Source organism: Plasmodium fragile (assembly GCF_000956335.1).
Source record: "Plasmodium fragile strain nilgiri unplaced genomic scaffold supercont1.3, whole genome shotgun sequence".
Classification (NCBI taxonomy): Eukaryota; Apicomplexa; class Aconoidasida; order Haemosporida; family Plasmodiidae; genus Plasmodium; species Plasmodium fragile.
This window is the reverse complement of record NW_012192583.1, coordinates 530207-552136: the sequence shown is the minus strand read 5'-3', so window position 1 is coordinate 552136 and position 21930 is coordinate 530207. Positions and strand designations below refer to the sequence as shown.

Here is a 21930-nt window from a genome sequence, read left to right as displayed (position 1 = left end):
AAAAAAAAAAAAAAAAAAAGGATTTAAAGGGCGCATTGATAGACTGCCGGAAATGAACCTCCACGGGGAAAATATACTAAAACGTTTGTACTATAAGCGTATACAGTGGAGTTTCCTCGCGTTCATGTGTTCAGCTGTTTTCCCCTTTGCGCTTCTAACCCGTTGTTTACGTCCTCCCTCCCTCCATCGTAGACTTAACCAAAAAGGATGCGTCAGTTATGGAACATTTTGTGGTTGTCTTCTCCCTTTTGAATTGTTTGATGCACGTGGTTGTGCTGATAAAGGTTTCCTTTACCCCGGCCAAAAACTCCCATTCGAAAAGTTTGTTTGTCGGGTATATCATAATTGTAAGTTGCGGCATCGGGGGACAGATTAGCTTCACATTTCCAGCTAAGCCACTTTGCGAACGAACTTCTTTCACAAGTCGATATATATATTTTTTCCCTCATATACCTATTTCCCTGTCGCACCCATCCCTCGCGCAGAACCAAGTGTTTCAATTCTTGTCTCTCTACTTATTTACGAAACAAAATGAGGAGAATAAGGCCGATAGCACCCGTTTAATCCTCTACAACAGCAACTTTAGTTTGTATGTTCACTTCTTTGTAGATTCAGTGTTTCTTCTATGCCTGCCCACCCTCAAGTAGGTATTTGGATGACCGCCTTTGCTTTACACCCCAAGGGGGACGCACAAGGAGACGTACGGGCGATGTGCAACACATGGAACATTCTCCCCACACAAAAGTGTGTATATACATCGATTTAATGATCATAAAGTGCCACCCCTTTTTTCCTTACGCCCCCTCTCTCTTAGCTTCCTCTCAACGCTGATATTTCTAATCGGCTACTTAATCATGAACGCAGTGCTAATGGCCCTGATTAAGTTTTCCACGGCCAAAATAGAGGTGGAGTTGTACTTCATGTACATACTAACCGTACTGCTGGTTATGTTTACCATTTTGAGATATTTGGCGGAAGAAAGAAATCGAATTTTGCTACACACGATTAAAGACATAGTTTGCAGTAATTACAAAAAGGTGGGAGATTTCAAATCGACGTTCGACAAGGAAAATGAGTCCATCGCTGTTGATATAGCAAAGGATGATAACTACGACAAGATGGAAGAGAATTATAAATTTTTATTTTCCGACAAAAGCTTTTTCTTTAACGATTTTACGATAAATGCGTGTTATAAGGACTACTACTCGGTGTCCTATTTTTTAAAGCGATTATTAATTGGGTGTGGTTCTAACAAAAACAAAGAAATGAAAAAAAATATAAATGAGGAAAAAAAAAAATTCCAAAATGTGAAAAAACACCTGAACGAGTCAGACATTTTAACCATAGCATACGAAACAGACGTGTTAAAAAATGTGAAAAAAATAAATTCAGACGAAATAGGAAGAAACTGGGATTATTCCTTTATCGATTCTGAGCATGGGAAATCGACTCTCGTCATTTTACAAGTGGGTTATCATTTAATTAGTCCATACATGGAAAACAATGAAAAAAAAAAAAAAAAATTACAGTTATTTTTGTTGTTAATAAACAATATGTACTTCCCCAATCCCTACCACAACGCGAATCATGGTGCAACCGTTTGCCACCTTTCAAAATGTCTTGCACACATGACCGATTTTGACAAGAGCTTAAATAACACCTACATGATTTGTTATTTAATTGCGTCCATAGCACATGACGTGGGGCACCCCGGGAAAACAAACGCCTACCTCACAGAAACGAACCACATATTATCCATTAGATATAATGACATGAGCATTTTAGAAAACTACCACTGTAGTATCACCTTTTCCATTTTGCAACTCATTGGGCATGACTTTTTAATAAATAATGAGGACACTAAACTGGTGGAAAAAAACAATTACACGAATTTGAGAAAGTTTATCATCGAGTTAATAATTGCGACGGACATGAAATTGCACTTTGAATATGTGGACATTTTTAAGAAGCGAAAGAGGAGCGAGAATTTTGACATTAGTGACAGGGACGCCATTAATTTGGGCACGATCAACATCAAGGTGGCGGACATTGGGCACACGTGCTTGAAGTGGCGCGACCACGCCAAGTGGACCATGCTCGTGAGTGAGGAGTTCTTTTTGCAGAAGAAGGACGAGGAGCTGCATCGGAAGAACAAGAGCATGGGTGAGCGGCGCACACAGCGTAGTGAGCGAAGCGGCGGCCAAGTGAACATGTGAACCCTGTGCGATTGCGCGGACCCTCTCACGCACATCTCTCCCCTCTTTCCCCCCCCCACGCAGGCGCCTACCAGTGTACCCCCCGGGGGAACGAGCAGTCCATCGACGAAGCCATGATTTTCAATTATGAAAATATATACATCAACTACATCAACAATATCAACAACGTTAACAATTACGACTTTAGTTACATCAAACTGAATTTTATACACGACCATGATTTTGTGAAAAGTATACCCAGCACCCAAGTCTATTTCTTTGAAATTATTGTAATGCCTTTAATTCAAGAATTACAATCCATGGAAAAGGCAAAAAAGGAGATAACGCAAAAAGTGCTTCACAATTTAAACGTTAACCTAAAGGCATGGAGATTAATTGAGAAAAATATTAACCTCTTTTACAATACGGACAAAATGAGAGTCACAGATTATTACAAAAATTTAGAAAAAAAAAAATTGCTAAGGGGAATTATTAGCCTCTTAGACATCGGTGAAGAGGATGTCATATCCTTGACAGAGAATTACAGTCAGGAGGAAAATGTCCAGCAGCCAGAGGAAGAAAAGAAGGAAAAAAAAAGGGCAGCAGGGTAAAGGGCCATCGTAAGGGCGGGGGCGCCACATGGTGTGGAAATGTCACTTCAAAAAAGTGCTGTCTAATGTGAGGACAAAAAAAGTAACTCAATTGTTGTGTGTGTTGGTGTGACGCATATTTGTAGCATCTTCCCAGCTGAAAAGGTATCATGAGCGTTCTTTTTTTTTTTTTTTTTTTTTTTGTACGCTGCTATTTTGACGTGCTGAACTAAAATGGTAAACCGAAATAAGTCCCTTGTGAGCTCATTTGGAAGTCAGCTCTGAGAGATGGAAGAACGTACACCTGTGATGCTTGTGTGACGATAGAGAAAAGGGGAATTATATAGCTTGCCTATCCTCGTGCGTGGCAGAACGCGATCGCCCATCGTCATGTGTGGAAGAATGGGAGATCACCCGCACACACATTCGTACTGTTACCAGTGTGAGTGCGCGATCCCCCATTTTTAATGCGCGCATTTCCTCTCCTCCCCCTCGGTAATGTCAAAGAATATTTTATCGAGACCTCAATATTTGTGTTTTTATATAATTTGTGCTTAACCCACATGCGATTTTTCGCATTGGATTTAATTCATTTCTTTTACCACTGCTTTAGCTGATGGATTTCGCGCCACGACGCATTTTTTCCAGCACCCGAAAAATCAGACGCTTCCCCCGTACGGGGGCGATCACAGCATGCACTTACGCATCCATATTTGTGTACATATATATATATTTAAAAACGTACTTTTTGTATGTGTGTGTATATACACATCCTCTCCTACCTTTTGCATGCCCCACTTTGATAAATTAATTCCCCATAATAATTATTTTATTTATTTTTTTTTTTAATTTGTTACTTTTTCTTTCAAAAGAAAAACATGTTTCAGTAAATATATCAAAAAAAAAAAAAAAAAAAAAAAAACATACCGTTAAAAATGTTGAAACAAAAAGGCATACACAAAAGGAGCAGCCACACACGCCGCGTTTCCGTTTCACCTTTAAGAGCTACTTTCCTTTTTTTCCTTCATGAACTTTTTGTAATCCTCCTTAATCATGTTCATCCTCTCGTTGTAATATATCCTGTCATTTTCGTCCAAGAATTCGTCGTTTTTTTCTTTCAGCTTTTTTAAAATAAATTCCTCCCGTTCGCTTTTGTTCCGCAGTTTGCGCCAGTCGATGTAGCTAATGTGAATGACGTTGTAGCCTGGGGGGTGGGGAAGAAAAGGGATAGGGTTGGCAGCAATAAACACACACACGCAAACCTACACATACACGTGCACGTACAAGACGAAACCAATGGACGCTAACTCCGCATCGATTCCCTCAGGCATATTTGCTCCGCGCCCGGACGTGTGGATCCACTGTTTACTCACCTAATTTGGTCAGTATCCTATGCTTCAATTTCGTGTACGTCGTGTACCTGTTACTGTTCGCGTAGAAATGAGAAGGGCCATCAACCTCTATGGCTATGGGTCGATTATCAGCAAAGATGGAGTCTTCTTCATTGTTCTGTCCCCCCTCGGAACCACTGTTAGGGTTGTCCTGACTGTTGGTTTTTAAAGGGCCAGCTAATTTTTCCGTAATCAATTTGATCAGTTTTAATTTCTCTTTTTTTTCTTCTTCCGTTAAATTTTCATCTACTTCAAAAATATTCGGAATGTCTTCATCATTTTCTGCCCATTTGTTTGAGCCGTCATTTGGGCTATTACTAAATTGTTGTTCATGTGAAAAGTCAGGGTTCCTTCCAGATTCGGAATTTTCCGCACTATTTGATCTTCTCGTGTGGTCTTTTTCGCTCATGTCACAGAACTCTGTGGCCTCATTTGATCCTTCAAGTGTATTATCGAAATCGTCCACGTCGTTTTTTATGTGTTTCTCTTTAGCGCTGTTTTTATCCCCCCGGTGTGCGTTAAAAGAGTCGTTTTTTTGTTCGGGTTTATCCTGAGCGCTGTTGGAGGGGCATTGTTTGCCCTTTTTTGTAGAATCGTCACTGTGATATGTATGATCACCCTTTTTACCTTCCTGGGTTGATTCGTCTTTTCCCCCTTGTGTCGTTTCATGCACCTGATATGGGTGCCTTTCCTCATCGTCTGCTGGCCACCCCTGCGTAGCCTCTCTCTCCACACAAGCACTAGTGTAATTAGATCCCTCTTGTTTGTCCCTCATTTCGGAAAAGGGATCTGTCTCTTTATCACCTGCAAAGTTTCCAGCCCCATTTGTTCTATTGCTGACTGCATAACTCTCATTATTTTTTAAAGCATTATGTGATCGTATGTCTTTAACATTTTGGAAAATTTCTCCTATACGCTGATTATTCTTTTGGTTTATTTTTTCACCAAAATGGACATTATCCTCTTTTTTTTTTTTTTTTTCATCTTCATTTTGTTGACTTCCCTGCACATAATTCAGGTAGCTGTTGTTGATGTAATTTTTATTTTCACAAAAGGTTCGACGTCTCTGCAGCGCTAAAAAAAATGTCCTACTCCTTTTCAATATCATTATGTGTAGGGGGAAATGTTTGGGAGTTTTTCAGGTGGGAGCCGAGATGCAAAACAACAAACGTTCGTGCTACAGTGAAGAAAGTGGGAGAGGAAAAAAGTCCACCCGTTCGCCACTCAGCCTATTTTTTTTTTTTTGCATACCGTACAGGTTGCCCTCACTGAATGGAAGTTACACAGCACATGTTTGGATTCTGCATGGTAAGGGAAAGAATTAGCGATTCCTCTACGTTTGTAGTGGTAAAAAAAAAAAAAACAGCGCTTCGTTGGTGTGGCTGAAAATGGTAGAACTACTTAGTGAAATTGTAGTGTGACGTTTTTTTATGGTGACAACATGTGGCCATGCCAAACGGCAATAAAAAAAAAAAAAAAAATGATGATTGCCGAAAGATGCCTTTTAATGCGTATCTCGAAAAATGAAACATACCGACTCCCTTCACCTACATGTAGATGGGCCATCTACCGAAGGGGAAAAAAAAAAAAAAAGCATATCCGAAACTTGTCGCTAAGCAAATTGTATGCGCATTACACCGCTCCTGTGCATCCAGGAACTTTAATTTTAATTTCAATTTCGATTTTTTTTTCTTTTTAAAAAAACAAATTTTGACCGTTCTTCGGTGGGAAAAAACGGAAAAGCATTTTCTTTTTTTGCACTTTTGAAAAACTGTTATGGTTAAGAAGTGTTCTGCTGAAAATTGTGAGGGACCAAAATTCTGCAGCGACGGCAGGGCTTGTGCTGCATATAGCAATTTGTGAGCAGATGGTGTAGCAAGAAAAAGTATGCCCGCATTTGTTATACGCATGTATGCACTCATGAATTATAATACGCGTTAAAGGGGCCCCACGTAGATGAAACCACCCTGGGCTAAGTGGAAAAAATTGTCCCAAGAGAGGGAGCGAAGGAGTACCTAGCCATAGTGGCATAGGACAACAGAGGCACACGTTACACCATCTGTGCTACATTACTGGTGTAAATATATAGCCCCGCTTCTGAACCACTTTGCCCCGTGTATATTTTGTCTCCGTCCACTAGACCTCCAGGATGAAAGGGAGAATCCCCATACTCACCCACAACGCCCTGCTGAAGGTAACCAACTTTTGTTGCGTGAGCGAACGAAGGTGTTCATTCGGCTTTTTCGAAAAGGAGAGAAGAATCACTACGAATATTTACGGGACCAAAGAAGATAAAATTAAACATGTGGGAGAGCTCAAATTAAAAAGTTTAAAAAAAAACAAAACCGTTACGAAGGATGACAGCAACGAAGATGTGTACATTCTGAATGGGAAAATATTATATGCACAAAAGAGTAAGAAAGAAAAAAATGATTTAAAAATAAAATATGGTTTGAAGAAAGCCAAGTATCTGGACACGACGAGAAATTTATTTTATTCCAAGTTGAGCAACAGTTTGGGGGAGAGTAGCTCGATGGAGCTTCCCACTCGGGAGGATACATACAGAGGTCTGGAGGGTGCAGAGGCACATTTGGCACCTGATCGTGCGGGGGGCGTAATAGAAGGTGAAGGCTATAACCCATGCGCAGATTTGAACAGCGGGGCGAATGCTGAGGCTATGCAGACCGCCATAAAAGAAGGAATGGAGGCTACTTCGATCAGGGGTGATAGCACGAATGATACGCTCCACGCAGGGGAAACGAAATTAAGTGACTCCCCCATGGAGATGAGGAATGGTGAATCGGCGGGAAGTTCGAATTTACAAAATGGTGACGACTTTCATGTGAGTGCTCCCTGTAATGTGCAGCACGAAAGTAAAAATGTGTCGAGCGCGAATGCGACGCAACCCTCCGCGGAAGAAGAGGAGAAACATAAAAGTACAGACACGATGAAAGAAGCTTGTGGTAAATCGAGCCACTATGCAAGTGTCCCCAACCTCAACATTGAAAAGGACACCTCCGCAGGTAATACAAAACGGGGAGGTGTCAGCACAACCGCAAAAGGTATTGGACCGGAAGGCGTTGGACCGGAAGGTGTTGCATCGGAAGGCGTTGCATCGGAAGGCGTTGCATCGGAAGGCGTTGCATCGGAAGGTGATGTGTCACAAAATTGCCCTCCCCCAAAGGGCAAACCTCCAAAAGGCGACATTTACGAAATTTTGGAAGAAATTACCCATGAGCCCAGCAGGCGCGAAATGAAGGCCTTCCTAAAATCACTGCTAATGCATAAAAATAAAAAGTGCACAAAATTCCTAGGGAACTACATAAGCCTATACTTTTGTAACATCCTGAGCCAAGATTTGAAGGACCTAAAGTATTCCTATTTCGATGGAGTAACCCTCTGTGTCAACACCTTTTTCAGTATGCTGAAACAGTTGGATGAAGATCAGCTGTCCAAAATGACAAACATTTATTTGAAGGATTATTTTTTAAAAATTTTCCAAATATTAAAATCGAATAATTTAAGTTTGCATTTTGAAAATTTAAAAATAGAAAATATGAGATTGCTGTACATATACAACATATTAGGGTTAACAAGGAAGGAGGGAAAAAGGACGAAAAAAGAAAATATAAAAAAATTCCTTTATCAATATATTTGTGTGCAAAATGAAGATTTAGCGGTCCTGAAAAACACCAACAAAATGAAGTTCCTGTCAAATATAATTAAAAATGGAGTTACCACACGATTGCACATGTTAGTCATTCTCTCTTATGACCTGTGTGGATACGACACTACTTCTTCCAACTGCCTTACAAAAACTCAATTTAAAAATGTGCACTTGGAAGTTATCCTCGAGAATCAGCTGGAAAACCCCTTCTTCTCGTTGCAGTCCCCAGATTCGATAGACCTGAAGTCGTCTGGATGGTACCTCGTTGACGTGAATCAAATATTGAACGGGAATCTGCCATACGAGTGATTTGTAACGGGGGAAAAAAAAACGCACATCCGTATTGACCTCCTTTTTTTTTTGCTTTGCAAATTGTTTCCTTCAAATGTGATATGTTGACATGTCAAATTTGAGAAATGAATTTTTTTTTTTTTTTTTTTTTTTTTTTGTAACTCCGCAATTTTCCACCTACAGTAAACTATTCCACTACTGCGACTCCAGTCAAAATATACGCACATGTGCTGACGGCGCACGGTTCTGGAGCAAACATGCGTGGTGCACAAAAAAGGAGGGGAGTGCATATGTTCATTCTACAAAGGGAATTTTCATATGAAAGGCATCTTCGGTGAGCTTGTCCATTTCTTGGAGTTCTGGGTACGTCTTGTAGAGGTCTGTGGCATCGCTGTAACTGTTTTGTTCTTCTTCATACTCACGGTCCACTTCGTCTATCTTGTTTTTCTTTTTCTGCTTCTCCAGGTCTCTGCGTGGGGGGAAGGGAAAAAGGGGCATCATGAGTGCTGCTCGTGGGGGAGACGTGTACACACTATTGGTAGGGGAAACCTCTGGGCAATCACACGCACACAGAACAGGCCTCTCCGCGCGCGCGTTTCTCTCCCTCTCTACTCTTGTGAACGTACTGTTTTATCATGTGTAGGAGGCGTCTGATTTGGCCGTTTTCCGGCTCGAAGAGGTCGCCGCGGAAAGAGTCTTCTTCAACCATATCTCCCGCGATGGACTTGCGTTTCTTCAAAATGTGGCCCCTGAGGATACCAATTTGCTCATCACTGAGCGGCTCGACGTCCTTGGCAGAATTCTCATAAAGGTTTATTGTTTCTTCTGCCAAAATGTAAATGGATTGCATTTTGTCATTTTCCCGACACTTGGCCTGTTTCTTTTTTATAATGGTCTCTTTTATATACTCAACGGGGAAGACGAAATTTTTATATGCCTTTAGCAGCTCATTTTTTACGTCTTCACGAATTTGCAAGTTTTCAATGTGTTCCTTTTTTATGGGCTTCATATTATTTAATGTGAGATTCATTCTTCCAATTTTGCTATTGTAGGTACATGGGTATATATACAATTTTTTTTTTAATTTATCTAGGTCCTTCAGCAAGTAATTTAGTTCGTTAAGATTTAGCATGGGGATTTTTTCATATAGCTCTTTGTTGTAATTTTGTATCACCTGTACTGTTAATGCGTTCGGATTTTCAAATGCCATGTCGAAGACAGTCATAAGGATGCCTTCACAATCTGTTTGCAAAAATTCCTTATAGGAATGCTCATTCGATGAGAAATAATCAGCCACAATTTTTCTGTATAACTTATAATTTTCCTTTCCCAGGTAGGCCAAAATATATTCTTCTCGTATGCTTGGGTAGTGATGGTATGCCTTGTTAATTCCCGAGTAGTACGTGTCACATATGTTCTTTAAGAGTTTGAAATTCTTGTCTATGTTGTTTTTGTTGAGACGGTATTCAGTGTCCTTGTGTAGTTCTCCTCTCATGAAGTAGAAGTCCCTCTTGGAGAAAAAAATTTCTTCGAAAATTTGCTGCTCAGGGGATTTCTGCTGTTCAGGCGATTTCTGCTGCTCGGGCAACTTGGGGCGCTCTTCTATGTTGAGCCCTTGGTGGGGACTATCCCTTCCCCGTTCCGCTTTTGAGAGACTCTTCTTGTCCCAGCGCGGGGAGTCATCGTCCCGCCGCCCGACTAACCCCATTATGTCCTTCTCCCGCTTAAAGTATGAATTAAAAATTTTGTTTATAGTGCTATTGGAGAGGTTAAAAATGTTACGCGCGTTTCTCGTTTTAATGTTATCAAATCTGCAAAAGAAGATGTCTCCTTCTTTAAGATTTTCATAATCGATGTAGCGCTTCTCGATCAGCGTGATGACGTCTCTTACGTGTTCCTTGTTGATTTTGTTACACCCGGTGGTGTCACAGGTAGGGGTATTTCCTCCATTCTCGGAGTCGCTTTCCTGTACTGTCGCCGCCTCGGGGCTCAAAACCCTGGTGGACAAAATCACATAATTGTTAAAGAAAGCGAGAACCTTGGAGGGATACCTCAACATGGAGTCGTAATCCCGAATGACATTTTGGTCAGTAGACATCCTTTTTATAAGTTCATATATCTGGTGTGTAATTGGGTCCGAGTTAACCATGCTGCCTTCGTACAAATTGGGGTCCGAGGTTTTGTTCACGATTCGAACGTAAAGCAATTTTTCCTTTTTAAAAATGTAATCGTCGACGTTGATGTATTTGAGAGCATCTTCTTCGTTGCATCCGTAAAAGTTTTGCTTGAATTGTTTATACTTATCTGCGTAGTCCTTCGCGCGTATGGACCCTTTTGTTTTTTTCTCTTGTGGGGCGATATCCCTTGTGTAGCGCGTTTCAAACGAGCCACTTTCGCCTGTGTGAAGGGCGTCGCCACTTTCTTCCGCCCTTCTGTTTCCCATTTTGTGGGTTGGAGCACGATCTTCATTGGTGTCCTCCACGGCAGCCGAATTGTGCAGAGCAAACTCATGTGTTATGACTTTATTTTTGAGGTAATCAAAATTGCGCAAAATATTTCTCGTGTTAATAATATTATGAGATTTTATTTTCACCTTAACAGGATTATTTTTAGCCTCAAAAATATTCACAATTATATTATTTCCATCATTACAAAAATCAGACACCTCCGCTTTGAAGTAGACATTTTCAAATAAATTTTCCACGACAATTGTATGTTGCAAATTTCGTAATTTTTCATTTATTTCATTATTGGGGATTTTATGTAAACTTAAAAAGACATACTCGAGTTTTTTATTCACGTCAATTATGTATGCACTTATTTTGGGGGTTGCGTTTTTGGACCCTTGTAGGAGCTGCGCATTGTGTTTGTCCTTCTCATCATTTTCGTCGTACAGCAAATACCCTTTTATGCATCCATTTATTAAAACTACAAAATATTTATTCCTTACATTTTTTACAATTTGTATAAAAATTTTTTTTTCTGAATTTTTCAGTTCATTTAATTTGTCGTAAATTATTTCTTTTCTTTTGTTTATTTCGTTTGTAAATAATTCTCCGATTGTTCTATTTTTATCATCAATTTCTTTTACCAGAACAAGGCAATCTTTAACGTCATCATTTTGTACATATGGGGATTGGTCTTCCCACTTAGGGTTTCCCTTCCGCATCAGTCTAGTATACATTGCATGGTCAATAAAATTGTTCCTGTATAAATATTCGTACAAAAGTTCATTTTCCAACAGGTAGTTATTTTCCTTCTTAATTATAATTTGCTCATTATCATCATTTTTTAATTTCACAAATATATCGTTATTAACAACGTTTGTCACTCTACCCACTTTTAATTGTCCCACATGCATATCTTTAGCGTCTTTTAATCTGTGCACACTTTTTTTCCTTACCCCATGGTGCATTCCCCTTCTCATCATTTGCGTATCTTTTCGTTCGTTATTTCTACTTCCAAGGAGGAAGTTATACAGGGCATTGCCCATCCTCTTTCTGTATCCATTAGTACATGTTGAAAAATGCGCGAGCAGTAAAAGGAGGAAAACTCCCCAGGGGGGTTTCATTTCTGTTCGCCGCTCGCTTTACTTCACTTCACAATTGGTGAAGAGAAAGCGGCTTGATCGAATTACACGACTCGGTTATTTGCATACATGTGGGCACATTTGCTTACCTCACATGTTGGAGGTATGTTGGAGGTATGTTGGAGGCATGTTGGAGGCATTTTCCTGCCATTTCCGTGTCAAGGGGTGCTCCTGGTTCTGCCTAGAGTGGTGCGTCTTTAAGCAGGCGCGTGTTTCCCCTGCAGTGGAGAGAACAAGCCATCGTTCGCGTGGTACCTCTTCCGCTTTTTCTTCACTACATAGTTTTAGTCAATATGCGGTGATGGTAGTAATGACGCATTGGGTAGTGGTCGACTGGACTGAACCCTGCCTCTCGCGTGCCTGGGCATGTGCGCACTTTAAGGGGTTGTGTGAGGGAACACACTCATACACAAGGTTGGCGAGCTTTTCATGGCTTCGAATAATGTTACGGGAAAATACTTTTTTGGGGGGATCATTTCTTCACCCCTCCTGTTACTTGGAAAAAAAAAAACCGCTTCTCCGATCTGTGCTCAGGCACGCGGTCAATTATGTTATTTCCCCCTCAGATTTGCGCAGAAATGAGAGAAAACTAGGTCGACACGCCCTGTGCGCACGCACATAAACTGAAGAGGGCATATTCGTTACACTCGCATGATTTTTAAAGGTTTTTTGTGAAAGCAGGAATTTGTTTTTTTTTTTTTTCCCTTAAAAGTGAAGAATACGAGCGGATAGATATAACACTGTTTGTGCTATTTCACCTTGTTGGCTAATTATATGTGTTATTGTTTTTATTATTTTATTTTTTTTTTTTACCTTGACCAAATCTGCTTTAACGATTGACTTATTTTTTCTTCTCCTATATGATAATCGCCATCGAGATTACCAAATTACAACATTACCAAAGTCCCAATTTGCCCACGAGTATAGCCCACCACAAGGGTAGCCCGCCAGTGAAAACCCCGCTTTACCCCCCTGCGCCCCTCCAGCCGCTGACCCATGGATACGCTAATAGGCCTGAAGGGCAAAAACTTCATAATCCTGGCGGCAGATACGTACAGTGTGAATTCAATTATTAAATTAAAGAATGATGATAAAACGAAGTTTTACGACATTAACGGAAACAAATGCCTACTCCTGGGCGGATCCATTGGAGATAGAATTCAGTTTGGAGAATTCATAAGGAAGAATGTACACCTGTATCAGTACCAGAACTCCACTGATTTGTTTGTGAAATCCTTTGCCTTTTTTACGCGCAAGAATTTGGCCTACTATTTGAGGAGAAACCCCTACGAAGTCAACTGCCTCATAGCTGGATACGACAACGTAAGGGAAAGGAGGCTTCGCTCAGGATGTGCATAAAAAAAAAGTTACTGCATAACATGAGGGAGAAGGGATGAAGAAGCCCTCATGTCTGAGCGGTTCCCCATGTCGCAATAGAAATACGATTGTGTGTAATGTGTATGTGTGTGCACGTATCCCTGCCCTGTTTGCCCACCTCATAACAGAAACAAATGGGTTTGTATTCATTTCAGTGTGCTTCATAACCAACATACCTGCTTTCTGTTCACCCCTTTTTGTAGAAGGACGGTTACCAACTCTACTGGTGCGACTACCTTAGCAATATGGACGCTGTGAACAAAGGCGCCCACGGCTACGGCGCGTACCTTGTGAATGGTATCCTGGATAAGTACTACCATGAAAATATGAATCTCGATGAAGCCCTACTCATTTTTAAAAAATGTTTTGAAGAATTGAAGAAGAGATTTCTCCTCACCCAAATAAATTACGAACTACGTATTATGACAGATAATAAGATAGAGGCTCAATACGTGACCATTTGAGGCAACTTTCAGACGGGCCATTACCTGTCACCCCTCTGCCCTGTCCCATTTTTTACGTATCATGTGTGTATATATGTTTATATATGTAGGCTTCATGTATACACCTCCCCCAGGAGCATTCACAGCCATGTGGCATGCCCCCTTATGCGGACTAAATTTGCCATCAGCCATTCGAAAAACATTACGTATGACCATTTGCACACATGCAAAGAGGGGTAAACTAAAAAAAAAAAAAAGGCGCACACTGAATTGAGTTGCCATTCTGTTTTTTTCCTTTAGTACATTTTAAATTTTTACATGTTTTGCACAAATGGGAAACTGTTCACGATGCAATATTTTCGAATAGCTTAACTGATCATTAAGCAGAATTTATTTTCAAAAAAAGACTTTAAAAAAAAAAAAAAAAAAAAAAAAAAGGACAGCATAAAAACGAATGTACACTTATATGTACACGTTTGGAGGTCCACGCGAATGGGGATACGCTCTGCTGCCAACTTGGGTCTGCGTTTCCTTCAAGTTGTTCCATTCCCTCTATTCCTTCGTTTCGTTGCGAATGGGTTAAGCGCTGTTCTCGTCCCATGCATCACCCCCCAAAATTGACATAACTTTTGCGCGTCCACTTTGGACATACATAGACGTACGCAGGAAGGAAGGGAAACATGTGTTTCCTCTCCTCCATCACCCCGTCAAGGCTTCATCGATTCACTTACTCGCACTGATTTACTCCCCTCCCCTTCCTCAATCATCATGCGAGTCATACAAATCTTCGTTGTTTATTCTTTCGTACGAGTACGAGGCAATTATGGAGAACGGAATTGTCATCAGTATGATGAGAAGGGCGAAAAAGACGTTATTACGATTTAGGGACCATTTGTGCATGAGGAAGGGAATGAAGGGAAAGGACATAAGCATCATTATGAACAGGATAAGGACAAATTTGACTGAAATCATTTTGTGGGGAAGGTCTGCAGTTACGCGAAAAAGTACAAAAAAAAAAAAAAAAAAAAAAAAAAGCAGTGTGGTGTGCAAAAATGCCTACGGGTTATTCTCCCAAGTGTGTTTTTTTCTCGCGCTTTGGTTTTTATGTGTGCTTGCGTTTGGTTACTTCTCCGTCCGTAGTTTTCGTGTTCTCATTGCTTCGAACAGTTTTAGAACTTCAATGCGAGATTTGTTGAAAAGTAAAAGTGTTACGATGCCTGGTTTACGAGGCAGAATTGGGAAGGAAACGGCTCGCCTTTCTTAACACCTCACACGTGTGCTACCTGCAAAATGTTTCCTCATTTGCTAATATACGAGGTGGTGTTCCCTGTTGTAAATTTTTTTACAGCATATGTGTAATGCATGATCATATGGAACGCGAAAAAGAGAAGTTGAATTTTCTGAGTTTAAACCGAAGGGACACATACATACAATTTGTGCTTTCATTTTGTCAAGGTTTTCTCCAAAGGGGAATAAAATCCCTTCATGAGAGGGTTGAAATGGCACAAGGTGATTGTACGTACACATGGGGTGTTTTCCCTTTTAAGGACAAAAAAAAAAAAAAAAAAAAAGATCTCGCCCCAACTCCATGTTTCGCAAAGGTGTACCTTTTTACAGGACGTCTTCGTGGACGTTTAAGTTTCTCTTTTTTTTTTTTTTTTTAAGGTGTGGCATAAATATAGCAAGGACGGGGCTCAGGTTTTACTTCATGGCCACCTGGAACGAAGAAAAGGGCGCCCCCAATATTTTGCAGCATAAAAATTACTGATAAATGATAAAAAGTGGACCATAATTTTACCGCGCTTGGGATTAATTATCCTCTCCGTTTTTTTTTTTTTTTTTGGGTAAGACTGGAAAAGCATATATTATGCGGGAAAAAAAAAAGGCACCACTGGATTGGCAATTTTGATCTCCTAAACATAAGCATAATTTTTGCCTGTTGTTCTATCGAAATGGTAAAAGTGTTACAACCGCGCATGTAGGGAATTACGGGTCGACGTGACTTTTTGTTTGTTCTTTTAAAATATACTATGTCGAGGCGGAATATGTAATTCCTGCAGTAGGCGCTGTTGTGCCATTTTTTTTTTTTTTGTTTTTTTTTTTTGTTCACCTGTGCTCCGTTTGGCGCTCTTTGAAAGGCAACTGCTCGCAACGTTATGGTAAAATGGTGGCGCTGATGCAACGCTACTGCTGCCTCCCTACTGTTTATTGTTCTTATTCCTGTTACCCCTGTTTTTTTTTTTTTTTTTCCCGCAATTTTTTTGGCCAAGTAGCGAAATCGAAAGGAAGGGGACTAGCGTCCCAATCTCCATTTTTATTATTTGCAATAATATTTATTTATTTCCCCCCCTTTTGAGGATACATTTCTGCATGACGCTTTTTAAACAATTATAAAGTAACGCGAAAAAAAAAAAAAAAAAATATGCGAACAACGGCATGGGATGAACCCAACTGCTTCATAAGGAAATTGTCCTAAAAAAGTTGTACGGGGGAATGTTTCCCGCTTGGGGTATTTCAAAAAAAAAAAAAAAAAAAGGGGAAGTCTCAATTTGCGCAGGTGCAAACTTTATATAGGGATGAAATTGAGTGACAGTCTAAAGTGGGAAACCTGCTCAATACATTAAACAACACGCAAGCTATATATGTAAATGGGCATGACCAAACTGCTAACTTCTGCCTCAGTACAGGGTGTCCACAACGCGTACGTAGCATGCCCAAGGAGTAAATTCTTGCGTGGATTTATTCATCACGTGTATACGTGCACGTATACTTATAGCAGCACCTAACCCAACAGCGCTTACACTATGGAATTCACAGGGAGTAACTTCCTGCGGTTCAGACTAGCTTTGAGCATGATCAGCGGGAAAGCCATAACCATTAAAAATATTAGGACAAGGAAAAAACAAAAAACATCCGGGACAGATGACCACCAGGGTGATGGAGTGGAGAAGGAAGGTCTGCGGGAGTACGAAGCCAAGCTGCTAAAGCTGATCGACAAGTTATGTGACGATACAACGATTAAGATCAATGAGGAAGGAGATGAGTTATATTTCAAACCAGGATTTTTAATGGGGAATGTAAATGATGAAGTGAGGATAAGTGATTTAGACAATACTTTTCACTGTGGAAAAGAAAGAAGCATCACATACTTTCTTGAGTTCCTCCTTATGGTAACTCCATTTTTTAAAAACCCCGTCAAATTGACATTAAAAGGAATAACCGATGATTCTATTGATACAAGTGTTCATACATGTAAAGTTGTGAGCGAACACTTTTTTAAAAATATTTTAAAATTGGACGATTATTTTTTAAATATTAAAATTGTAAAAAGAGGAATAAAGTCTGACTGTTCAGGTGAAGTTTTGTTTTTTATGGACAACCTCAAGACAGTAGAACCGTTGGATATGAATGATCCTGGAGTGGTTAAAAAAATAACGGGGACAATTGTTTGCAATAAAATATCTCCTGTGTTTAGAAACAAGTTGATGAATTTCGCTAAGAAGAATTTGCTCAACTTTACTCCATATGTCAGCATAGAAGTGGAGGATGCCAAGGTTAAAAATTTCAATTCGCAAAATCATTTTATTTCGTTTTCCTTGTTTGCCCATACGAAGAATAAGTGCATGTATGCCACGGACCTGTGCGTAGACGAGTTTTTCTTGAGGCACGCCCGTGGCGTTCTATGCAGCGGGGGGGGAAGCGGCGAGATGGATGATCAAGACGAATCAATGAGTGAGGAAGCAACGGACGACGAAGAAACAAACAAACCCCAGAGGAGCAGCCGCACCGCCGAGTTAGACAAACAGAATAAAACCCTGCATGATGCGGACATATACGAGCGGCTGGGATTTTTTATAGCCCTTAAGATGATGAACGAAATAAAAGGGCTTCCCTCGGTCGATTCCAACTACCAGTGGCTGCCCCTCTTGTACATGGCCCTGGGAAATGACTTGGCTGTTTCAAAAATTTCCTTGAGCATTGTAAAGCCGTATTCCATTGCGCTAATTAGATTGCTGAGGGACTTTTTCAGCGTCGTGTTTGACATTAAGAAAGTTGAAAAATCCCCAGTGGACCACTCCTACCTGATCAAGTGTGTGGGCATAGGCTATCGCAACATTTCGAAGAAAACCTTTTAGCGGTGGTACCTCTGCAGGGTTGTTTGAACAGCTATCTTCGGAGGAACGGCTTACACCCATTTGTCATTGTCCCCTGTACATACAAAAAACCACACCTCCAATTTAATTCCCCAGAGTGTGTGTTTGCCTAAATGATGGAGTTTTTTTTTTTTTCGTTTGTCATTATGCTACCTGTTCAATTTTTGACTTTTTTTGTTCATCGCAAAATTAGTAGGCGTAGCCGCACGTGGAAGGGGGAGGGGCTACACGTGTTCGGGTGCCCCCTCCAACGTTTGAGCATTCGAACGTAAGCGTGTTAAACTTATTTGTTTTTTATCTCTTTCGTTGTAGACTTTCCTTATTTGTACCCCCCTGTGGGAAAGAATAGTTACATATAAATTGGGGGCAGTTTGGCACCCCTGTCTACCTCAAACACTGCAATGGTGTAGCAAAATGATGCAAAGCAAACTGTGGAATGCAGCGTAATTTTAATTGGTCTGTACATACACGGTTTGTGCGTCCTCCTATTTGCGATGTGTATTGGTTTTCTTTCCGGCCTGTTCCTCCGTTGCAAAAGATGGGTTGACTTATTCCAGACATGTAAAAAAGTCAAAGGGGCAGGAGCTTACCGCACACCTTTTCGAAAACAGTTTCCTTTTTAACAAAATAACCAAAATTTTTGCTTGAAAAAGACGAAAATGAGAAAAGGTTCTTAATGCTGAATAATAAATGTAAGAAATTGTTACTAATTTTAAAAAAGTCTAAATAAAAAAAAAAAAAAAAAACAGAAATAGGAAAAATCTATTAAAAAAGAAAAAGTTAAAGAATGATAAAAACATAAATTTTTTAAAAATCCCATGCAAGTATAAAATGAAAGACAAAAAAAAAAAAAAAGGAGAAAAAAAAAAAAACATTTAACAAAGGGATGAATATACTCGGATAAATAAACGACGCTGTAAAATGTATTGCGATAAAACTGTGTGGGGGAAAAAAAAAAAAGAAAAAAGAAAAAAAGGAATAAAATGATAAACACGATGAATAAGGAAAAAGGGCAAAATAACACTCTTTTACTTTTTATGGTACAAAAGCAATATAAATGCATATAACGCAAAAAAGAACTGTATTGAAATTGCCACATAAATTATATAGGAAATAATGGGCGGCGCAAAATGGAGCAAAATCGCCATAAGAGGAGGGAGGATTTCAATGGTCCTAAAAAGGCAGCCATGCGAACAAAAATACTGCTATAAAATTGTCGCAAAATGAACATCAATTTGTCGTAAAACTGGACAATGTGCCATAACGCGGTAAGCGAACAAGGCGCGATGGATGAATGAAAAATCGTAACGGCAACTCAAAAGATGGAATGTTCTTATGGCTTTGGAATTATGAGCATATAAGCATATACATATATATAACGCATATGCGATGATGGAGCTTTTTTTTTTTTTTTTTTTTTTTTTTTCTCCTGTACGTTGTAGAAATGTGGATACGAGTACATATCAACACACGATGTACACACGTGTTTATCCCTTTTATTGCATTCAATGCGAACTGCTATGGTAACTCTCTTTCTTCATCTTTTAAGTGAACCCTCAATGGAGTTACATTGGTCGGGATGCGTACGAGTGTTCAAATGCAGGTATTCGCAGGCTGTGTGTAGACATCGGTACATCCTTCTCATCACATGCACACACAAACCAAGTATACCAGAATTAATTATGACGTTGCACGCAAATGTGTCTCTGTAGCCTATGTGGTAGCTAAGAAAATGCGCCGTCGTTCTTGGAATCAATCGTCTCTCGATACAGGACACTTCTACTCAGGTGACGAATGAGCTTCTGAAAAAGTCGGTACGATTAGCAACCACTTGGGCACAAATTCGTCATACACACATGGTCAATTGGGAATAAAAAAAAGGACAATTCGTTGTGGCCCTTCTGCTCACAATATTTCGCTCTTCTTCGAACGTTCCACTGGGTTCTCTTGTCAACTCCATCTAGGAGCCACGCGTTCATCGCAAACATACGTCAACTGGTACGCGTCCGGGTGAAGAGGTCTGTAACTGACGGTGCGGAAATATCGACCGATAGACAGACACACAAACAACCCCGTTTCGCTATCCAACTGGGGTTGACACAAACACAAAAGCACAAACTTTGTTTCCACCACTATATATTATTAATCTTTCTTGTCTTCTTTCTTTTTCGCATCAGGGGATTCTTCCTCAAAGACATCCTCATCATTTTCATCGTCATCTTCCTCATACGTCATGTTGTCATCCGTCGTATTTTTCGTTGACTCCACGTCAAATTCATATTTGCCCGATTCAATATTCTTTTTAGACTCCATAGATTTTAATTTCTCCTCCATATATGATGACAAGTGTTTCAAAGTGCATTCTTTGGGTAGAGGAGGTACATTTTTGGAGTTGATTCTGGTGTAGAACATTTTCGATTTTCCTATTTTCAAATAAGGCTCTGATACCCAGAAACGATATATTTGGGACTTTAATATTTGGTCTATTTTGGCTACAATCAAACCTGGGTCTTGTCTCAATTTTGTGGAGAAGTTGTTTTTACACTCGTTCAAAATACCATGCAAGAATAGCAGTGGCTTGGACTCGATGGCATAAAGGGTGTTGTTGTAGACGGCAATAGTACACTGGTCCCAGATTTCTCGTAACGCCTGCACGGTGATGGGTAGGAAAAAAAAAAAATATTAACAAAATGCAAAAAATGTAAAAATATTATGAACAGTTCATACTTATTTTTCCACACTTGGGGGTGTCCACCCCCCATCATTACACATTGCGCAACATACAAAATTTCAAATTGGCACTTACCTTTTCAGTTTTCTTCTCAATGGCATTATCCCCGACAATTTCTCTAACAAGTAGTACCCACCACATTCTTGACCATCTCAACACTTTTCTATAGCGCACTACTTTTTTGATTTTGTGAATAAGTTTTGTGACTGGATCCTTCACACCATGTTCATACAAATCTTTGATCGTTAAACTGGAGAAAAAAAAAAAAAAAAAAAAAAAAATGAAGCTCACGTTATATTGATCAGACATATTTGAAAAAAAATATACGAGGTACTCATCACAGCGTAACCAACGCTTCCTACAATGTGTCACACTCGTGCAAACTATTGCTAATGATAAATCCACGCAATGCTCACCTGATTGGGTCCTTGACTATTGTTGTTAAGGCGCTCGTTGCCGCTAAATCACTGTAGTTGCCACATTGCACAACATTGGTCGTCGTATTTTTATAAACGATCAAAAAGAAAAGGAGGGATAAAATATAACTGACTCTCATTTTCAACACCAAAGGAGAAATTAGGTATTAAAGTAAAAAAGGTGTAATTAATTTAGGCGAATGGGATGTTCTCCCGACGTCCCTTCTATTGTACTAAATCAGAAATGTAATGAGAAGGAGATGGATAAACAACGTTATGCCAACATTAATAAAAGTGCGACCAACGTGTGTGTAAATATTGAAGAACAATATCCTTCACAATGGCACGTTCAAAATGGATGTATTATTACACATACAGTAGAAATGTATATGGGGGAGATGAAATGCACGAACTTATAAATGTTATAAATGGCAAGAAAGGTAGGCCCTGTACACGTATGCTGTAAAAAAAAAAAAAAAAAAAAAATGTGCCAGATAGCTAATTTAAAATAGGGACCCCTTTTAAAATTGGCTTCATATAATATTTTAAATACTGGTGTGAAAAAAAAAAAAACCCTAAAGCAAATAATTATGTTTAACTAAAAACAAAAAGTAGTTAATGCAAAGAAAACTCAAAAAAAAAAAAAGCAAGGGATGAAAGAAATAAACGATGCATAATGAAATATATATATTTTTACTTTTCGTTTTCGATTTGCATGTTTATCACAATGGGAAAGAAGAAGGAAAATATATATTCTGCTTCTTCTGGTTGATCATGGAACACGGAAAGCTTTATGGGGTTGGGGAGAGCCAGGGGTAAAAAGAAGTCATACGTGCTTGTGTATGCTGCATATGCTATATGTACTGTGTGTGCTTTATATATATATATAGCCCGACAGGCCGCAGCGTAATAAATGCGTGTATATGGGATGAACGGGAGAGGTACGGAAAGAATATTATTCGCACTGCAGTGATTACGTTTGCTACACTAAGCAATTCAAAGCGTTCGCTTAAGCAGAGCCCAAAATGAAGGGGGTCTCTTCTCCTCGTTACATGTACGCGTTCGCATCAGCGGACATAGTACACT

At 39.7% G+C, this 21930-nt stretch overlaps 8 protein-coding genes across 8 annotated transcripts in view; 4 read left to right on the top strand and 4 right to left on the bottom strand.

The window, feature by feature from the left end:
* AK88_00444 (uncharacterized protein) overlaps positions 1–2806 on the top strand; it is a gene marked incomplete at both ends in the record, with an annotated part of 5854 nt that extends 3048 nt beyond the window's left edge. The window contains 4 exons of the mRNA XM_012478095.1: positions 193–347; positions 486–643; positions 815–2163; positions 2280–2806. Of these exons, the coding sequence (XP_012333518.1) occupies positions 193–347; positions 486–643; positions 815–2163; positions 2280–2806 (2189 nt within the window). The remainder of the gene's footprint in view (positions 1–192; positions 348–485; positions 644–814; positions 2164–2279) is intronic.
* Positions 2807–3783: 977 nt separating this feature from the next.
* AK88_00443 (uncharacterized protein) lies at positions 3784–5284 on the bottom strand (the record flags this gene model as incomplete). The annotated part of the gene is made up of 2 exons (XM_012478094.1): positions 3784–3989; positions 4159–5284. 2 exons carry the CDS (start codon positions 5282–5284, stop codon positions 3784–3786), a joined length of 1332 nt encoding a protein of 443 aa, XP_012333517.1.
* Positions 5285–6325: 1041 nt separating this feature from the next.
* AK88_00442 (uncharacterized protein) lies at positions 6326–8152 on the top strand (the record flags this gene model as incomplete). The annotated part of the gene is made up of 1 exon (XM_012478093.1): positions 6326–8152. The coding sequence occupies one exon, from the start codon at positions 6326–6328 to the stop codon at positions 8150–8152; it is 1827 nt and encodes a 608-aa protein (XP_012333516.1).
* A 276-nt stretch (positions 8153–8428) lies between these two features.
* Positions 8429–11705, bottom strand: AK88_00441 (uncharacterized protein; the record flags this gene model as incomplete). Its single annotated transcript, XM_012478092.1, has 2 exons — positions 8429–8603; positions 8761–11705. 2 exons carry the CDS (start codon positions 11703–11705, stop codon positions 8429–8431), a joined length of 3120 nt encoding a protein of 1039 aa, XP_012333515.1.
* Positions 11706–12719: 1014 nt separating this feature from the next.
* Positions 12720–13564, top strand: AK88_00440 (uncharacterized protein; the record flags this gene model as incomplete). The annotated part of the gene is made up of 2 exons (XM_012478091.1): positions 12720–13046; positions 13304–13564. 2 exons carry the CDS (start codon positions 12720–12722, stop codon positions 13562–13564), a joined length of 588 nt encoding a protein of 195 aa, XP_012333514.1.
* A 738-nt stretch (positions 13565–14302) lies between these two features.
* Positions 14303–14515, bottom strand: AK88_00439 (uncharacterized protein; the record flags this gene model as incomplete). Its single annotated transcript, XM_012478090.1, has 1 exon — positions 14303–14515. The coding sequence occupies one exon, from the start codon at positions 14513–14515 to the stop codon at positions 14303–14305; it is 213 nt and encodes a 70-aa protein (XP_012333513.1).
* Positions 14516–16347: 1832 nt separating this feature from the next.
* AK88_00438 (18S rRNA biogenesis protein RCL1) lies at positions 16348–17679 on the top strand (the record flags this gene model as incomplete). The annotated part of the gene is made up of 1 exon (XM_012478089.1): positions 16348–17679. One exon carries the CDS (start codon positions 16348–16350, stop codon positions 17677–17679), a length of 1332 nt encoding a protein of 443 aa, XP_012333512.1.
* Positions 17680–19839: 2160 nt separating this feature from the next.
* On the bottom strand, positions 19840–20984 carry AK88_00437 (uncharacterized protein; the record flags this gene model as incomplete). Its single annotated transcript, XM_012478088.1, has 3 exons — positions 19840–20346; positions 20504–20678; positions 20845–20984. The coding sequence occupies 3 exons, from the start codon at positions 20982–20984 to the stop codon at positions 19840–19842; spliced, it is 822 nt and encodes a 273-aa protein (XP_012333511.1).
* Between the last annotated feature and the right edge of the window lie 946 nt (positions 20985–21930).